The sequence below is a fragment of the Acomys russatus genome, chromosome 32, assembly GCF_903995435.1.
Source record: "Acomys russatus chromosome 32, mAcoRus1.1, whole genome shotgun sequence".
Taxonomy (NCBI): domain Eukaryota; kingdom Metazoa; phylum Chordata; class Mammalia; order Rodentia; family Muridae; genus Acomys; species Acomys russatus.
The window spans coordinates 46,646,270-46,663,967 of record NC_067168.1 but is presented as its reverse complement, the minus strand read 5'-3'; the positions used below and the strand labels follow the sequence as shown (position 1 = coordinate 46,663,967).

Sequence of the window (17,698 nt, the reverse complement as noted above, 5' to 3'; positions counted from 1 at the left end):
TGCACCGAGGGCCTCTGGGGTGCAGTGTGGGGGAGCAGTACACCAAAGGCCTCTGGGGGGCAGTGGGGGACAGTGCACCAAAGGCCTCTGGGGGACAGTGTGGGGGGATAGTATACCGAGGGCCTCTGAGGGGCAGTGTGGGAACAGTGCACCAAAGCCCTCTGGGGGACAGTGTGGGGGGCAGTGCACTGAGGGCCTCTAGGGGGCAGTATGGGAGTGGAAGTGCAACTAGGCCTTGCTCCATGGTGGTGGTGGGGTTGAAAGCCAGAGTGAGCTGCCTGGTGGAAGTGGCCACCTGGCAAAGCTCTGTCAGCTGGGATGTCTGATGCTCTCTGTCAACGTCCCCCCCTTCTTTCCCCTCCCCCTTCCCCCTCCCCAACCGCAGCATCAGAAGGCTTGGGGCTGGCAGTAGCCAGGTGGTAGTGAGCAGAGGGCAGCGCTGCTGGGCACATAGCTCCTTTCCCATGTCATGGGCGCAGTCCCAGGCTCCTGATGACCGCGTCTGCCCTCTGGTGGCTACTTATGTGAAGCACCAGAGTCTGCAATGTGCTTTTATTGCATCTCATTCCATCCTTGGGAGTTGCCTTCTGGTCCTGATACCGCTTTCCATTCGTTGTTTATTTAAATATATTCAAATGAAGGTTTGCTGTACGCTTCTGACCCACTGGCCAGCCTGCAAGCTAGCAGAGCTGCCGTGGCTCTGTCCCACAGTCCATTTCTGTCCTGTGGGATATAGACATGTTAATCCCAAAGTTGTGGTTCCTGGGGTATCCTTCCCCCGCAGTCCGGGGTCCCTGTGGTGAGGATTACAGGGATGCAGGCTTCCAATTTCCACTGATGTCACATATTGTGCAAATGCTTCTGTGACCAAGCCTGTTCTTTTGTGGGGGCATGGAGGGAAGAGGCAGCCAATAGCGTGAGAGTGTCAGCCATGCACACAAGCAGTGCGGGATTCTGCTTGTAAACAGATTGTTTTTGAAAAACAGCATATGAAGTTGATGCGTGGATCAACCCAGTCCCTCTGCACTCGAGGCAAGTCCTGACTCTGATGCCGTGGCTGTGTACAGCGATGGCTGTTCCTTCTGCCTTATGACATGGTAGCAGCCAGTGCATGGCGGGTGGTCGTGTTCCTGTTTATTCCAGTCCATCCCGCAGTTGGCTGCTGATTTCCAAATGGAGAAGGGCTGTTGAAGGAGCATTGACAAGGCTCCGGCTGGGTCCTGAAATTAGAGCTTCCCACGGGTCATGTGCAGCGTCTTTGCTATTAGCAGTTGGGTGTAGGAGCATGGTGCATGCATCTTGGGACCCGGCTGGCACAGCAGGCTGCACTGCAGCCGGGGCCACTGCAGCACTCTTCGAAACCCACAGGCTCACCAGTGGCCAGAAAGAGGACTGGGGTCTCCGAGACCCGAAGGGACTCAGCCAGCGGTGGATCTCCTTATCACGATGGGCAACACATGGTGTGTGCCTCCCTGTTAGTATGTGCACCACCTGCATGCCGTGCCTGCATAGGCCAGAAGAGGGCGCCACATCCCATGGGACTGGAGTTATGGGTAGCTATGAGCCATCTGATGTGGGTGCCAAGGCCAAACCGGAGGCCTCTGCAAGAGCAGCAAGTGTTTGTAGCCACTGAGCCGTCTCTCTGGCTGCTTTTCTTTATTTGGACGGGGGACTCTCATGTCCTCCATGCTGGGGGGTCTCTTGAGGTCACTGCCAGTGCCACACACCATGAGCCTTTTCAGGGCCTGTATACTACTGTCTGCCATGTGGCAGCCTGCTCGCCAGGACCAGTTAGCTGAGTGTCAACAACATGATGGGAGGATCGGTGGCCCGTGTGTGAGGGATGATCCAGGGTCTTCTGGACCTGACACAGAGGGGTCAGCATCCCTCACTTCACCTCTGGCTTGAAAAGGCCACTTAGAGCCCTTCAGGCTGGCGCCCTGTAACCCAAGACAGAGCAGGTCACAGGGTGACACAGAACGCTGTGCTCAGAAGCATTTCCAGGTGTCTCAGCTTTCAGGCCAATGTTTCCACACTTCAGTGGCTCTCTAGAGTTCCAGGTTCTCTGAACATTTCTGTTCAGGATGTTCCCAGGCCAGTTAAGACAGACTCTCTGGAGGTGGATACAGGCAGCTGCAGCACAGACCCCCTGGTAGATGCAGACACCTGCAGCACAGACCCCCTGGTAGATGCAGGCACCAGCAGGACAGACCCCCTGGTAGATGCAGGCACCAGCAGGACAGACCCCCTGGTAGATGCAGGCACCTGCAGGACAGACCCCCTGGTAGATGCAGGCACCTGCAGGACAGACCCGCTGGTAGATGCAGGCACCTGCAGGACAGACCCGCTGGTAGATGCAGGCACCTGCAGGACAGACTCCCTGGTAGATGCAGGCACCAGCAGGACAGACCCCCTGGTAGATGCAGGCACCTGCAGGACAGACCCCCTGGTAGATGCAGGCACCTGCAGCACAGACCCCCTGGTAGATGCAGACACCTGCAGCACAGACCCCCTGGTAGATGCAGGCACCAGCAGGACAGACCCCCTGGTAGATGCAGGCACCAGCAGGACAGACCCCCTGGTAGATGCAGGCACCTGCAGGACAGACTCCCTGGTAGATGCAGGCACCTGCAGGACAGACCCCCTGGTAGATGCAGGCACCTGCAGGACAGACCCCCTGGTAGATGCAGGCACCTGCAGGACAGACCCCCTGGTAGATGCAGGCACCTGCAGGACGGACCCGCTGGTAGATGCAGGCACCAGCAGGACGGACCCCCTGGTAGATGCAGGCACCTGCAGGACAGATCCCCCTGGTAGATGCAGGCACCTGCAGGACAGACCCCCTGGTAGATGCAGGCACCTGCAGGACAGACCCCCCTGGTTAATGCAGTCACCTTCAGGACAGACCCCCTGGTAGATGCAGGCACCTGCAGGACAGATCCCCTGGTACATGCAGGCACCAGCAGGACAGATCCCCTGGTAGCCGTGGCCTGGTGTTGCAGTGCCCGTGGCCTGGTGTCAACTGACAGCTGGCCACAATGAGCGTTTTAAGACAGGATGTGACACTGATTTATCGGCGCCTCCTGTGTGCACTCTGGGAAATGGGACGCTCTGCAGACCCAAGCGCTCTGACCCCGCCCCCCCCGGAACCCCGAGTTGTGTTTGAGGTGGTCAGCCTTGCTGGCCACCTGCGGCTCAGTCCCTGGTGTGGAGGGAGAGGCTTTAAGTGAGCGCGTGCTGTTTGCTTCTGCAGCCGAGTCCCGTTTGGGTGGATTCTCCAGGGGACATCCCCCTCACTGCTGCCTTAACACCAAAGAGCCCTGTTTCTTGGCATCCTCCCTTACAGCCCGGCCTATTTCTTATTCATACAGCCGTTGGGGCCCGTCTTGATGTGGATGGCCTGTTTGATAGCACGCTAAGGACAAGCCCTGGGGTTTGTCTCTTGTTCCCTTTCAAAACCATTTCAAAGTCACCAAGACTCAGTGCCCTGTGCTCGCGAAGCCTCCCAGCGTCTTATTTCTTATTTCCTCTCTCTCTTTTTTTGTCTGTCCGATTTTGGTCTTTGAAGTTTCTTGATTCCTCCTCCGCCCCCCCCCCACCCCACTTCTTTCTTTTTTGCCAGCTCAGCCATGAGTCTATCAGGGTTATCTAGTGTGAAGAGTAAGATCCTGCCAGCTGCCTGAAGTGGGCGAGGGGTTTTGACACTGTATCCACACGGCAAGGTTCAGCACCACACAGGGGTTGAAAGTGTCTTTATTATTTATTTTATGTGTGTATTGGAAGGTCTTGTGGACTCAAGAAGATGCTGAGATGGACTGCTGTGGGTGTGGAGTTTATTAAGAATCATTAATGCCATGGACAGACAGACAGACAACAGTATGGTGTGCTCTGAGGACAGTTCAGGCCCCAGCACCGGACACACAGCATGGCAGTGGCTCTGAGGAGAGGAATTAGAGCCCACGTGGCAGGAGTGAGGGTCTCTCTTCCCTTCTGAGGATGGAGGAGGTTTGACAGCACAAGCCTGCTGCCAGGCTCTCGGATTTCCAGGCAGAAGGCAGGGAAGGGGTTGAGGCAGGATGCGCGGCCACCAACAACCGCCTTGTGTACTCGGTTCCCCCGTGTTGTCTGTGAGAGCAGGACCTGCTGTAGGCCTGTGGCCCAGGCAGCAGCTGGGTTCGACCATTGCTTTCTTTCCTGTGTGTGTGTGAGCTCCCGTGGCGCAGGCTCCGAGGAGCACTTCAGGGGTCAAGCTCAGCTAGGCAGGCGTGAAAACAGCTGACTCGGACTTACCTTTCCACGCTGCTTTGTGATCGCCTTTCTCAAATGCGATTGTACCTCAGTCAACAAATCGTTTTTGTCCTTGTTATTGTCCTTTCGTGCGTCCCATTTGTTCCTTTTTAGAAGAACTTTTCTTCTTTTAAAAAAGAGCTGATTATTTTACGCATTGGAGTGTTTTGCTTGTACATATGTATGCATGCGCACCATGTGCATGCAGTGCCTGAGGCGGCCAGAAGAGGGAGCCAGATCCCTGTGGAGCTGGACTTACACGGACAATTGTAAGCTGCCACGTGGGTACTGGGAACTAAACTTCCGTTGTTTTTAGAAGAGTAGCCAGTGTTTTAAACCATTGAGTCACCTCTTCAGCCTCCTCTGTTCATTTTTATTATTAATATTTATTGAAAATGTGAAGATAAATGGGAAATGAATAACTTGATGTTGCGTAGATAATGTTAATTTTTTTTGTAGGTGACATATGAGGTCGCTGGAGTTACTGCCCTGCTGAGTGTCTGTTTACAAGACACTGGCTGTAGTCCCTCAGGGTTATGGCTTTAAGGGCTCACAGCCCTCCAATGATCTCAGTTTCTGGAGGTTTTTACTACCATAGACACCAGGGGATTGTAAAAGAGAAACGCTGTAAGTTCTAGCAACAAGCTTTAGGAACAGAAAGCCTAACCTGAGATTTGAGGGTAGGATAGCTTTGATTTTGTGAAAATTAGTCTTTTACTTCAAGGTCATTGTTTATTTTCATGCAGACATTCTACAGACACTGGGTGCCCTCCGCCTGGCACCCCTCAGGGGTTGCCCCTTGGGATGCTGACTGGAGGCCCCTGATGAGCACAGTCTTGGTGCTTGGCGGGCCCTGCGGCCGCTCACAGCCTGCCTTCCCTGTTGCACGTGCACTCCTGTCGCACAGCCACCAGGCTCTTCCCTGCATCTCTGGTCTGCCGCTTTGAGACTGCGGCAGAGAGAGCGTGCAGAGTGCAGCTGATGGCGTTTGTCCTGCAGTGTAGTAACCATGTGCTCTGTCTGTCTGCATGGCTTTATATCAGCACTTTCCACGACACAGTCGTACCCTCGTGTGTTTAAACATTAGCCCTTTGACAGGCATCTGGGTCCTTTCTAGTTTTAAGAATTACAAATAAAGCTCCTAGAAACAGGCTTGTTTCTTTTTACACAAATAAATCTTCTTTATAAACCCTTTCTCTAGAGTAAATGTTCAGGGTAACAACCACCAAGTTTTACGATCTCTTTTCAGTTGTTTATTTATTTTTGCAGTGCTGGGGTTGCACCCACCATCTTGGCGTGCCTGGCAAAGGGCCTACCACTGTGCGACATCCTCAGCCCCTGGCTTTTGAGGTGGGATTTTACATGCAGCGCAGTATGGCTTTGAACTCATGATAGTCCTGTTTCTGCCCCTGTGTGTGTGCTGCAGTGCACACTCCACCTTAAAGAAACTGAGCTGGTTTACAGCATGGCTGTCCCGGTTCACAGCTGACTGCCCTGGCGTGGCTGATGTGGCTCCTTCTAAGTTTTATTTTGGCCATTCTGGTAGGCGTGCAGCGGTGTGTCACTTGGGAGTTAGTTTGCATTTCCCTGATGTATGTGGTGCTGAATTGCCAACTGTCCGTCCTCTCTGGTGCTGCGTCTCCAGGCCTTCAATGTTAGTTTAGCCTTATCCTAGCCCCAGATGGCGAAGCTTCACACCATGATGGCTCTCTGGATGGTTTGGAATTTGTGTTTCAGGCATGGTGCTCTGCAGTTAACTGTTTATGCAGGGTGTTGGATTGAGGGTGAGGTTCATGTGTGTTTTTCCTGGTGGCCCTCCACTCCCCCAGGCTGATTGTAAGACACTGAGCCACCCCGTGGGTTTGTCACATTGGTTGGGCACACTCTGTGGATGCCTTTGTCCTGCTATGCATGTCAGCTTTCCTCACAGTGAGCTCTCCTTCTGTTTCCTGAAGCAGTGCCAGGCAGTTTCAGTCCCAGCCTCTCTTAGCCCCCATTCTAATCTGCACTTGGCCTTCTGTGGTTAAGAGATGGGCCTTGAAGTCCAGGACTGTGATTGTGGCTTTGTTTGTCTGTCTTTGTTACTTTGTTTTTGTTTTTTGTTTGTTCGAGACAGGGTTTTTCTGTGGGTCTTTTGCTGTCCTGGAACTTACTGTGTAGACCAGGCTGGCCTTGAACTCACAGAGATCCTCCTGCCTCTGCCTCCCAAGTGCTGGGATTAAAGGTGTGCGCCACCATGCCCAGCTTGTCTTTATTTTTTTTGTAAGTTTTCTTGGGTTTTGCTTTACATTGTTTATTGAGAATTCACATTTAGGATTGGGGTGGGTGTGTGTGTGAGCTATGTATGTGTGTGTGTGTGTGTGTGTGTGTGTGTGTGAGATATGTGTGTGTGTGTGTGTGTGTGTGTATATATATGAACATTTGTGTGTATGCATGCCTGTATATGATGTATGTGTGAATACATGTACTGCATATACATTACATATATGTTAATATATGTGCTTACATGCCCGTGTTTATATGTAAACATGTATGTGCATACATGCCTGTGCATATGATATATATGTGTGTGTGTGTGTGTGACAGCTTGTGCATATGTCCATACGTGTCATGTAAACAGTACGTGTACATATGTCTGTGCATATTTGTATGTATTTTCTGAATTGACTTCCTTACTATCATATACAGTTCCTTCTGGTCCCTAACAGACTTTGTTTTGTTCTGAAGTCCTTGCTATCAATATGGCCATTGCTGCGTTATTTTTACTACTGCTGCTGCGTCTTTTTTCATGTTTCACAGTCAACCTACCCGTTTCACTAAACTCTTAGGTGAGTTTCTTGTAGGCAGCTTATAGTTGGGTCATAATTTGATTCAATTCTAGTCTTCTAGTCTTTGTCTTTTAATTGTTTTATTCATGCCATTTACACTTAATGTAATTATTAAATAACTGATAATATGTCTGACAGTTGACTTTTGTTTTTTACTTGCCTTGATTTTTTGTTTGTTTTTTTTTTACTACTTTCTTGGAGTTTGCTAAACATGCAATTTCATTTTTGCTTTTTTCCTCCATGTGGTGTTACTGAATTTGTCTCTTGTATAGTTTTTGTTTTAGTAGTTTCTCTTGGGTTTTATATCAACATGATCATAGTATCATTGTTTTATTAGTTAAAACGAGGTATAAAAAATTCTTGCCTTTTGCCGGGCATGGTGACGCACACCTTTAATCCCAGCACTCGGGAGGCAGAGGCAGGTGGATCACTGTGAGTTCAAGGCCAGCCTGGTTTACAAAGTGAATCTAGGACAGCCAAGGCTACACAGAGAAACCCTGTCTCAAAAAAACAAAAACAAAAACAAAAATTCCTCCCTCTTAAACTCTTTATTTTTTATGTAATTATCTAAAATATATTCTCTAAATATATCAGAGCCAAGTTGTAATTTTATAATTTTTGACTTAGCCATTAAACATAATTTATAAGATATAATAGAAGGAAAGCCTGTTCACTTCTCCTCTATTTTTGCCTACTTTCTCTTTCTTTCCTCCCTATACTCCAAGGTGCCTTATTTATTCTTTGCTCTCTCTGTAGAATTATGTACTTTCACCATCTTAAAGGGTAATTTATTAGTGACCTGTTTGCTAATTTTGTGGATTACAAATTTCTGAGCACTGGCAGTTTGAAGGATTGAGTGTGGTATTTAGTGACAATCAGTGAAGATGAAAAAGACGACTGAGGAATGACTTCCTGCTGGGGCAAGCACCACACCCGTGTGATTCCTTTAATAAGCACTTCAGATATGGATTACACATCATGGACCGTCCGTGTTACAGAATATTATGTGAGAGCAGAAAAGGATGGGTACCAATACGCACAATGGCACGGGATTATCTCAAGGGCAACGACACAGGAGGCCACGGAGAGACACAGAACGTGGCCACGTGTACATAAACTTTAGCGGCCATGAGCTACAGACTAGTGGCAAAGAGAAGACCATTGTCTGGGATTACCAAAGAACCTTTGAAGAAACACTGGGAATTGAGGATTTCTCAGTTGTAATCACACTCCAAACATATTTCACTGCTGACTTCTACAGGGGGTAAAGGAGCTTGTCACTAAGCCTGAGGGACCTGAGTTAGATCCCAAACCCACAGAGGAGGACGAGGACCTCTTCCTCGTGTGTGGTGGCAGGTGTGTGTCTGCACGTGCACTCACACTGATGAAATAGAAACAAGAACACACAGCTCATGGGTCGTGGTTTAAAGCGCCTTGCTAACCGGTGTCCCCCCAATGCAGAGGACGTGCTGTGAGGCATCCCGAAGTGACACACTGTTTTCCCCATTGTAGGCGATCACTCTCTTAACTGAGTTAATACGGGAGAACTTCAGGAGCAGCAAGCTGAAGCAATGCCTCCTGCCCACACTTGGGCAGCTTCTCTACCTCGTAGCCACCCAGGTGAGGCTGCCCAGAGCACTCGGACACACCCTCCTGACCCTGCTAACCTCCCATAGACCCCACCCCACTTCTCCCCGTAGCATGACTCAGGGCCCTAGGATGCCGACCACTCCTGCCGTCCTCGTGTATCTGTCTGTCACTTTCGTCCCGGTGCCCAAGCTCCTCTAGCTTAGGAGAGTCTCAACCAGGCTTTAGCGGGAAGGGGATAAAGCGCCCAAAACGCTGATGGCTGCTGGTGGTTTTGAGCCCTTCAGGCAGCCCATTGTAAGATGGCGCACATCTCACACTTGCCAGCTTAAGATGTTCCAACCGGTTTCAAATGATGACATTCTTTCATTGTATTTCTTTTCTGTCTTCCTGCCACCTCTAACCCACCTTTGCTGTACCCCCGTACCTGCACATGCACTCTCTCCTGCTGTACCCCCGTACCTGTGCACGTATTTTCTCCTGCGTGTGCCATTTTCCTCCCCTGACACCTGCATTTCTCTCTCCAGTGGACTAAACAGCCCTTCCTGGCTCCTGAGTGGCCTTCGGTGAGGCGTCCTGCCTGCATTTCCACACCTCGTCCCCTCCTGGGCTTCTCCTTGAAGCACCCTTTTCCATCTTGCTTTGTTTTTTTTTCTCTCTCTGCTCAGTGCTGTCTCGTCACAGCTGCATGGTTGTTTAGAAGTTTTGGGTCTAAGCACATGTTAAATGTCCTTTTGAGGGGTTGGGGATATAGCCTAGCATGTGTGAGACCTGGGGCTCAATCCCAGGACCACAAATGAGTCAAGAAGTGGGCAGATGAGTACACACATGAAGAAAGAAGTGCATAATAGGTGTGCAGGCTCCTGAAGTGAGCAGGGAGGGGTGCGGAGGCTGGAGAGATGTGGTAATGAGAGACGCTCAGCCCAGACACATTCTGCCCCTGAGAGAGACTCTCTGAGGTGTGAGGTGCGCGCCCAGACCTTCTCTGGTGTCAGCGGAGGGAACAGATGGAGAATGAGGATCCAGGCAAGCCAGGAAGAGACAGCGAGGCCTCAGTGGGGGGCCTCAGAGGAAAGGGAGCATCATGGGGCAGAGTGTCACTGAAGCTCTGAGGTAAAGGACTCAGGAGGGTCTTCTGGGTGGTGCCATAGAAGCCACTGGTGCCCTGTAGCTTGGGAGATGGAGACATGGCTCAGTGAGTAAAGGGTTGCCTTGAAGGTGAGGACCAGACGCCACATGGTGGGTGTGGTGGCCACTGCAACGCCAGTGTGGGGCATGGGTGCCCAGAGCAAACTGATTAGCTGGATCAGAGAGCTCTGCCTTCAGGTGAGACCTTCATCCTCAGTGTAGATGGCGCAGACGAGAAAGGTAGCAACGTCAACCTCTGGCTGTCACCGCCTGTGTGTGAACACAGACACACCACACAGCACCACACACCACCACAGGCTCCGACTGTCGCACTCCTCTATGTGTGAACACAGACACACCACACAGCACCACACACCACCACAGGCTCCGACTGTCGCACTCCTCTATGTGTGAACACAGACACACCACACACCACCACATCCTCCACTGTCACACACACCTCTGTGTGGGAACACAGACACACCACCCACCACCACCCACCACCACAGCCTCCAGCTGTCACACACACCTCTATGTGTGAACACAAACACACTACACCCTCCACTGTCACACACACCTCTGTGTGTGAACACAGACACACTATACCCTCCACTGTGACACACACCTCTGTGTGAACACAGACACACCACACACACCATAGAGATGCACAGAAGTAGCTGGTGACCCAACACAAACTGTTTTCTGCATTTTTACTTGGGGTGGGATGCAGAGTCAGGTAGAGTGGGCTGAGGGACCGAGAAGCCAGTTGAAGGTGGTTGTATGAGGGGGTGAGGTGGAAGGAGACGCGGCTCCTGTAGCCCAGGCTGGCCTGCATCATGCTGTGTAGTTGAGGGTGTCCGTAAACTTTGGATCCTCTGGAGAGAGAGCCAGTGAGCCCATGAGGTGGAGCCGAGATGCCGTGGAGAAAAGACTGCTTGTCTAGGAGCAATGGAGTCTGTTACCCACGGGCCTGGAGAAGGCAGGGTGGGAATGAGAGGAGTGGGGGGCTGTCCTGTCAGGACGCTGGGGAGGGGAGAGTGCATTGTGTGGCGGGAGGGTCACAGGTTAGAGATACAGTTGGTCAAGAAGCAGAAAACCCAGAGAGGGGTCGAAGGTGCCCCACGGTGCTGGTCATTTGCGACTCATGCCTCTGCGACCTGTGGTGTCACCTTCTCCAGGGACACTGTTGCTTGAGCTCAGGTCTAGGGAAAGCAAGTAACGGGCAGCCTGCAGCCCTGGGCTTCCCAGCAAGGGCGAGGCTAAGGCCAGGGAGGGAAGGCAGTTCCGGCTTTTGGTGGCAGTGGAGAATTTTAGCTGGGGGAGGGGCTCTGAGGAAGGAGGGGTAAGGGCCGGGGTAGATGGACTGGTGTCCCCAGGCCATCTGATTTCATCTTCCCAGCACATTTTTCCTCCCTCTGTTTTTTTTGCTGCTTCTTGTCTACCAGGCTTCTGCCGTGGCAAGAGCTGAGCATTCTGCGTCTCCCTCTCACTCAAGATAGCTAGCGGTAGAGGGGCATGGGTGTGGGCGAGGCTGCTCAGTGTCTTATGCAAACACTGTGTGCGCCCACTGCAGAAAGAGACCCCGGGTCAGGTCCAAATGTCAGGAGCAAGAGGTGGTTTCAGCGGCACCTGGGAAGCTTCAGATGTCATGTGCTGCAAGTTTTTTTCTCAAGCGATGAAGATGTTGTGAGTGATGCTGCCTTCACTCTCTTTCCTTGCCTTCATTTTTCAGGAAGAAAAAAAACAGCACTCCAGGGAATGCTGGGCCGTCCCCCTGGCTGCATATACTGTGCTTATGAGGTGCCTCCGGGAAGGGGTAAGGAGCCTTTGCTGTCCTCTGTGGACCTGGCAACAGCAGTTGCCCTCCAGGCGGGGAGCGTAGCCCGCAGCAGTGTAGGCTGCTCGTCAGCCAAGTATCACTCCTGAATTTAAATAACCCGGGCAAGCTAGTGTCCTTATTCGTTAAAGTCTCCTGTTTAAAGATGATGGAAATATGGACAGTGTGGCCCGGCATCTTCTATAAGGTGGTATTAACTACTCTGTATGGTAGCCCAGCAGACAGGGCATGTGCAGAACTCCCTGTGAGCCCACCTGCCCCATGATGAGCTTGTCGCTGCTGCTCTGAGCTCCACACAGATGGCTACCCCATGTCATGGAGCCTCCATGTTACCACACAGATGCCATCCCATGACCCCGTGTCATGGAGCCCCCACGTTGCCATGCAGATGGCCATCCCATGACCCCATGTCATGGAGCCCCATGTTACCACACAGATGGCCATCCCATGACCCCATGTCATGGGAGCCCCATGTTACCACACAGATGGCCATCCCATGACCCTGTGTCATGGAGAGCCCCATGTTACCACACAGATGGCTACCCCATGTCATGGAGCCCCATGTTACCACACAGATGGCCATCCCATGACCCCATGTCATGGAGAGCCCCATGTTACCACACAGATGGCCATCCCATGACCCCATGTCATGGAGCCCCATGTTACCACACAGATGGCCATCCCATGACCCCATGTCATGGAGCCCCATGTTACCACACAGATGGCCATCCCATGACCCCATGTCATGGAGCCCCCATGTTACCACACAGATGGCCATCCCATGACCCCATGTCATGGAGCCCCATGTTACCACACAGATGGCCATCCCATGACCCCATGTCATGGAGCCCCCATGTTACCACACAGATGGCCATCCATGACCCCATGTCATGGAGCCCCATGTTACCACACAGATGGCCATCCCATGACCCCATGTCATGGAGCCCCATGTTACCACCAGATGGCCATCCCATGACCCCATGTCATGGAGCCCCATGTTACCACACAGATGGCCATCCCATTACCCATGTCATGGAGAGCCCTGTTACCACACAGATGGCCATCCCATTACCCCATGTCATGGAGCCCCCATGTTACCATAGCAGATGGCCATCCCATGACCCCGTGTCATGGAGCCCCCACGTTGCCATGCAGATGGCCATCCCATGACCTCATGTCATGGAGAGCCCCCACGTTACCAAGCAGAGAGCTTCATAACTGGCCTTGCATGGTGGTGGTCTCTGTTCTCTTGATGCCGTTTGACATGGTTCTACCCAGGAAAAAGCCACAGGCTAAACACACTAATTTCTACAGAAGGAAAAGACACCAGGATGTGTTCTGCGTCTAGTGTTACGCAGTAGCAGAAGATGCTCTGGCTGTGCAGGCGCAGTCTTGGTCAGCGTCCCACTGCTATGCAGAGACACCATGACCCTGGCAACTCTTATAAAGGAAAGCATCTAGTCGGGCCTGGCTTACAGTTCAGAAGGTTAGTTTCTTATTGTCATAGTAGGAGGCATGGCGGCATCCAGGCAGACATGGTGCTGGAGACGGAGTGCGCGTTCTACATCAGGACAACAGGAAGAGAGGGTGACCTTGGGCCCAGCTTGAGCTTTTGAAACCCCAAAGCCCACCCCCAATGACACACTTCCTCCAACACGGCCACACCTCCTACCAGCCTCTGCTGACCAAGCAGTCAGATCTATGAGCTTCCAGAGCCATTCCAAGTCAAACCACCGCAGTGTGTGAATACAGTCTGAGCACTTCTTAGCCTGTAGTTCTTTGTGATGACGGTGTGACATGGGATGTCCTTTGTCATGATGGTGCATGTGACATGGGATGTCCTTTGTCATGATGGTGCATGTGACATGGGATGCCCTTTGTCATGATGGTGTGTGAGACATCAGATGTCCTTTGAAAAGCAACAAGGTGACAGCTCTGACTGAGGAGTAATCACATTTATTTAATTCATAATTTTATTAAAAAAAAACTTAGTTGGTTGCCAGAATAGCTGGGTCATCTGGTCATGGAGTTTTGCATATATACTACATCAGCTGACACTAACTTCAAAATGTTTCATGCTTGGTGAGGGCTGAGCCTTCTCCGAATATTCCACCACATGCCAGCCTTTGAAGGGTCTCTTTTCTGGGTGAGTTCTCAGGAATGCAATAAGGGGAGATCCTGCCGAAGGGTTTCCCACGCTTAACGTATTGATATGGTTTTCTTATGAAGTAAGTTCTTCTGTCCTTGCCGTGTTATTCGTCTTTGTTGCTGCGACAAGGCTCCTGGCTAGTGACTGCAGCCTGAGGGACGGTACAAAGTCCACCCAAGCAGCACCGCACCGCACCGCACGGCGGCAGACAGTTCCGCAGTGGGGGACTTGTGGCTGGCATGTCTCAATTCCTCACTTCTCAGTGGGCCAGCAGAGAAAGAATGCCAACCTTTTTCCTTTCCATTTTTTTTCTTTTTCAACTTTTTGTTTTATTCAACTTAAGATCTCAGAACATGGGATGGTGTTACCCACATTCGCAGATGTCTCTCTTTAGTTAAGTGTCTCTGGAAATGTCCTCACAGATTTGCTCAAGGGTGTCTCCTCGGTGATTCTAAACTCAGTTGACGGTGAAAATTAACAGTTGTATTTATGTAGGGTTGAATTACCCTAAAGCCTTTCCACCTTCCTCGTCTTTAAAGGGTCTTTCTCCAGCGTGCGTTCCCGTGTGGTCCCTAACATGAGAGTCCCAGTGGCGGCATCTGGCCTTCAGTTCGTTTTAGAACCTATTTCCAGTATGAGTTCTCTGTAGCCCTAGAAGGGAGAGCCCCGGTTGGAACCCTCCCCGCGTGCTGCCTGCCCATCTGCTCTCTTAGGAACTGTCTCGTGTGAGGAGTCCAGCTGGAGCTGTCCCACGTTTGTTGCATCGGGAGGGTTTATGCCACTAAGAGTCTATTCATGTTTTAAGTAAGGGGTGAAGACTTCTCACAAATGTCTCTTCCTTATCGCTTTCACAAGGTCTCTGCTTCATCAGTTTTCTTAGACTGAATAGACGAAGCTCTCAGTGACAGATCCTCCACATGCCTTGGACCTCAGAGCACTGCTGCAGTGCAGTGTGTATCTGTCGCTAAGGAGCGCATCCCTCACAGAGACCTCCCCCCACTTCTGTATTAGTCATTTCACAGCGGTATTGATTTGTGCTGTCCCATCAGGGACGACTAGAAGAACATATAGTCTCATTCTGTGTAGCCACATTTGTTTTTAATTTTTTAAATTACTTGTGTGTGTGTGTGTGTAGAGGCCAGAGGACAACCTTAGCTGTTGTTCCTGTATCATCCATTTTTTTTAAAATTTATTTTGAGCCTGGAACTTGCCTCATAGGCTGACTGGCTGGAAAGCTGGCCTCAGGGAGCCACCTGGTCCTACATCCCCAGCAGGAGGAATCCAAGCCCCTACTATCTACCTGGCTCTTTTTATCTGGGTTCTGAGAATCAAAGTCAGGTCCTCTTGCTTGCAAGACAAGCCCTGCACCAGGTCCCTCTCCCATCCTTGAGTTTCCTGTGTCGAGCTGTGCTGCTGTCGGCTCGGGAATGTTTGATGAGGTGTCAGAGCCAATGTCATCGAATGCTGGAGTTTGTGTGTTCACTTAAGCACTTAAAGAAGTTCATTCACTCATTCACCGTGTGTATATGTACACATGTGGGCACACATGTGCTATGGTGTGCATTCAGAGGTCAGAGGACAATTTGTAGGAGCCGGGTCTCTCCTCCACCATGAGGGTTTGGGGATCGAACTCAGGTCTTCAGGATTGGCAGCAAGCACCCTTCCCCGCTGAGCCGGCCCCCAACCCCCTATAAGCACATTTAGCTTCCTGAAAACAGTTTGATGTGTTGATGTTTGTGTTAGTCTGTGGGTGGTTACCCCTGTGGGCGTGTCTTTCTCGGGACTCTCTGAGCCAGTGTTTGCGTGGTTTTGTGTTCCGACTGATTGCCAGGACAGGGCTAGGGTTGTTCTGATAACTTTTTATAGTTTAACAGTGATGTATGGTTTTCACACTGTGCTTCTGTCACTTATTTTCTGGATCATTTTCCCATTTTGATTTTATTTACAATTCGTGAAGTCACGCTCAGCTTCGTGTTAGTGTGCAGAGGGAGGGTTGCATTCTCCCTGCTGGATGGTGAAGATGTAACGATCAGAGCACCGTCCCTGGAGTTATGACGAGACCCAGCACATGTTTCTTATGCGGAAGACCCTTTGCTTGGGGAAGCGGCACTATCTGAATCCCCCTGTTTTCTCCTCATTCTCCAGGAGGAGCGTGTTGTCAATCACATGGCCGCGAAGATTATTGAGAATGTTTGCACAACATTTTCTGCCCAGGCGCAGGGCTTTATCACTGGGGAGATCGGGCCTGCCCTGTGGCACCTGTTCAGACACTCCACTGTGGACCCCCTGCGGATAACAGCGATGTCGGTAAGTCGGGCACCTTCGGAGGACCTAGCCAGGGACTCAAGCACCGTGTTTAAAGAAATGTGCCCGAATAAGAGTGGAGTTCATGGAAAAGGGAGAGAAGTTGGCGAGAAGACTAGCTCACAAGATGCTCTTGAGCAAAAGTCTCTAAATGGACCAGGAAGAGTCTAGGACGTTGTGGGATGTGACATTCATTGTTGGTTAAAATTGTCTGGAGCTGAGTGTGAACATTCACGGTAGCCAGGGTCCTGGAGGATGGGCACTCTCGTGACCACAGTGAGCACAGCGTACTTGAGAGGTCAGAGGGCAACCTGGGGATTCAGTTCCACCCAGTGCATCCCAGGGACCAAACTTAGGTCATTGGGCTTGGTGGCCAGTGTCTTATTATCTGCGGTACCATCTTGACACCCCCTTTTCTCCTGCTTGCCACTGAGGGGTGAGCCCAGGGCCTCACACACTGGGAAGTGTCCACCACTGAGCAGTGTCCACAGCCCCCTTGTTGCGTGCTTGGCCTTTCTCCCCACTCCCTTCCCTCCCTCCCTTCCTCCCTCCTTCCCTTCCTCCCTTACACTGGGTTTTAGTGAGCTGCCCAGGCTGGTCCTGAGCTCCCTCTTTTGGCCGCACAGACCTTGAGTATCTAATTCTTCTGCCTCAGCTTCCCAAGAGCTGAGCTCCCAGACTGGATTTTCTTGTTAGCCCCGGCATTCAGATTCTGCTGTGCCCTATGAGCATGAGATAGCCCACTTTAATGTCGGGCCCTGCGGCTCTGTCACGGTGCTGATGAGCATCCCGGGCCCCTGCGGCTCTGTCACTGGGTGCTGATGAGCGTCCCGGGCCCCTGCGGCTCTGTCACTGGGTGCTGATGAGCGTCCCGGGCCCCTGCAGCTCTGTCACTTGGTGCTGATGAGCGTCCCGCTGCTTTTTATGCATACTTAGCACGGCTGGGTGTAACGGCTAATGGCGTGTGAAGATGTGTTATTGGTCTGTTGAACAAATGCGAAGCTTTGTCTTGTCGTTGTGGGGTGCTCACGCTGTGCTTCTCAGCTCCCTCTCACACCATCCTGGCGGTCAGTCTCACACCTCACCTTCCGGCCTGAAGCCTCGCAAAACAACATTCCCACAGCTGCCGAGGGAGCCAGGAGCAGGCCTGACTCCTCCCGCCTGTCTGAGACAGCTCCCCCGCCCCCTTTATACTTCTCTGACCCCAGTGAGACCCTGAGCACCTTGTGCTAGAGCCATGCCCTTCTCTCACTCCGTGTCTTCCGGTTCCCGCATGGAGAACCCACTCAAGTGCCTGCTTTTACACTTCCTTAAATTTTTTTTTTTTTTTTAACTCAAAAAGCAAATGCTAGCTGGGCATGGTGGCCCACACCTTTAATCCCAGCACTCGGGAGGCAGAGGCAGGCGGATCTCTGTGAGTTCAAGGCCAGCTTGGTCTACAAAGTGAGTCCAGGCCAGCCAAGGCTACACAGAGAAACCCCGTCTAGAAAAACAAAAACAAAAACAAACAAACAAAGCAAATACTGACAGGCTGGAAAGTCCCCAGTCTGCACGTCTGCTCTTCACGAAGACACTTCT

At 51.5% G+C, this 17,698-nt stretch overlaps 1 protein-coding gene across 1 annotated transcript in view; it reads left to right on the top strand.

The window, feature by feature from the left end:
* The window catches only part of Ulk4 (unc-51 like kinase 4), a 280,600-nt gene that overhangs the window by 34,305 nt on the left and 228,597 nt on the right, over window positions 1-17,698 (top strand). Inside the window, exons 17-19 of the mRNA XM_051140405.1 lie at window positions 8,628-8,735; window positions 11,563-11,646; window positions 15,962-16,123. Coding sequence (XP_050996362.1) covers window positions 8,628-8,735; window positions 11,563-11,646; window positions 15,962-16,123 — 354 coding nt within the window. The remainder of the gene's footprint in view (window positions 1-8,627; window positions 8,736-11,562; window positions 11,647-15,961; window positions 16,124-17,698) is intronic.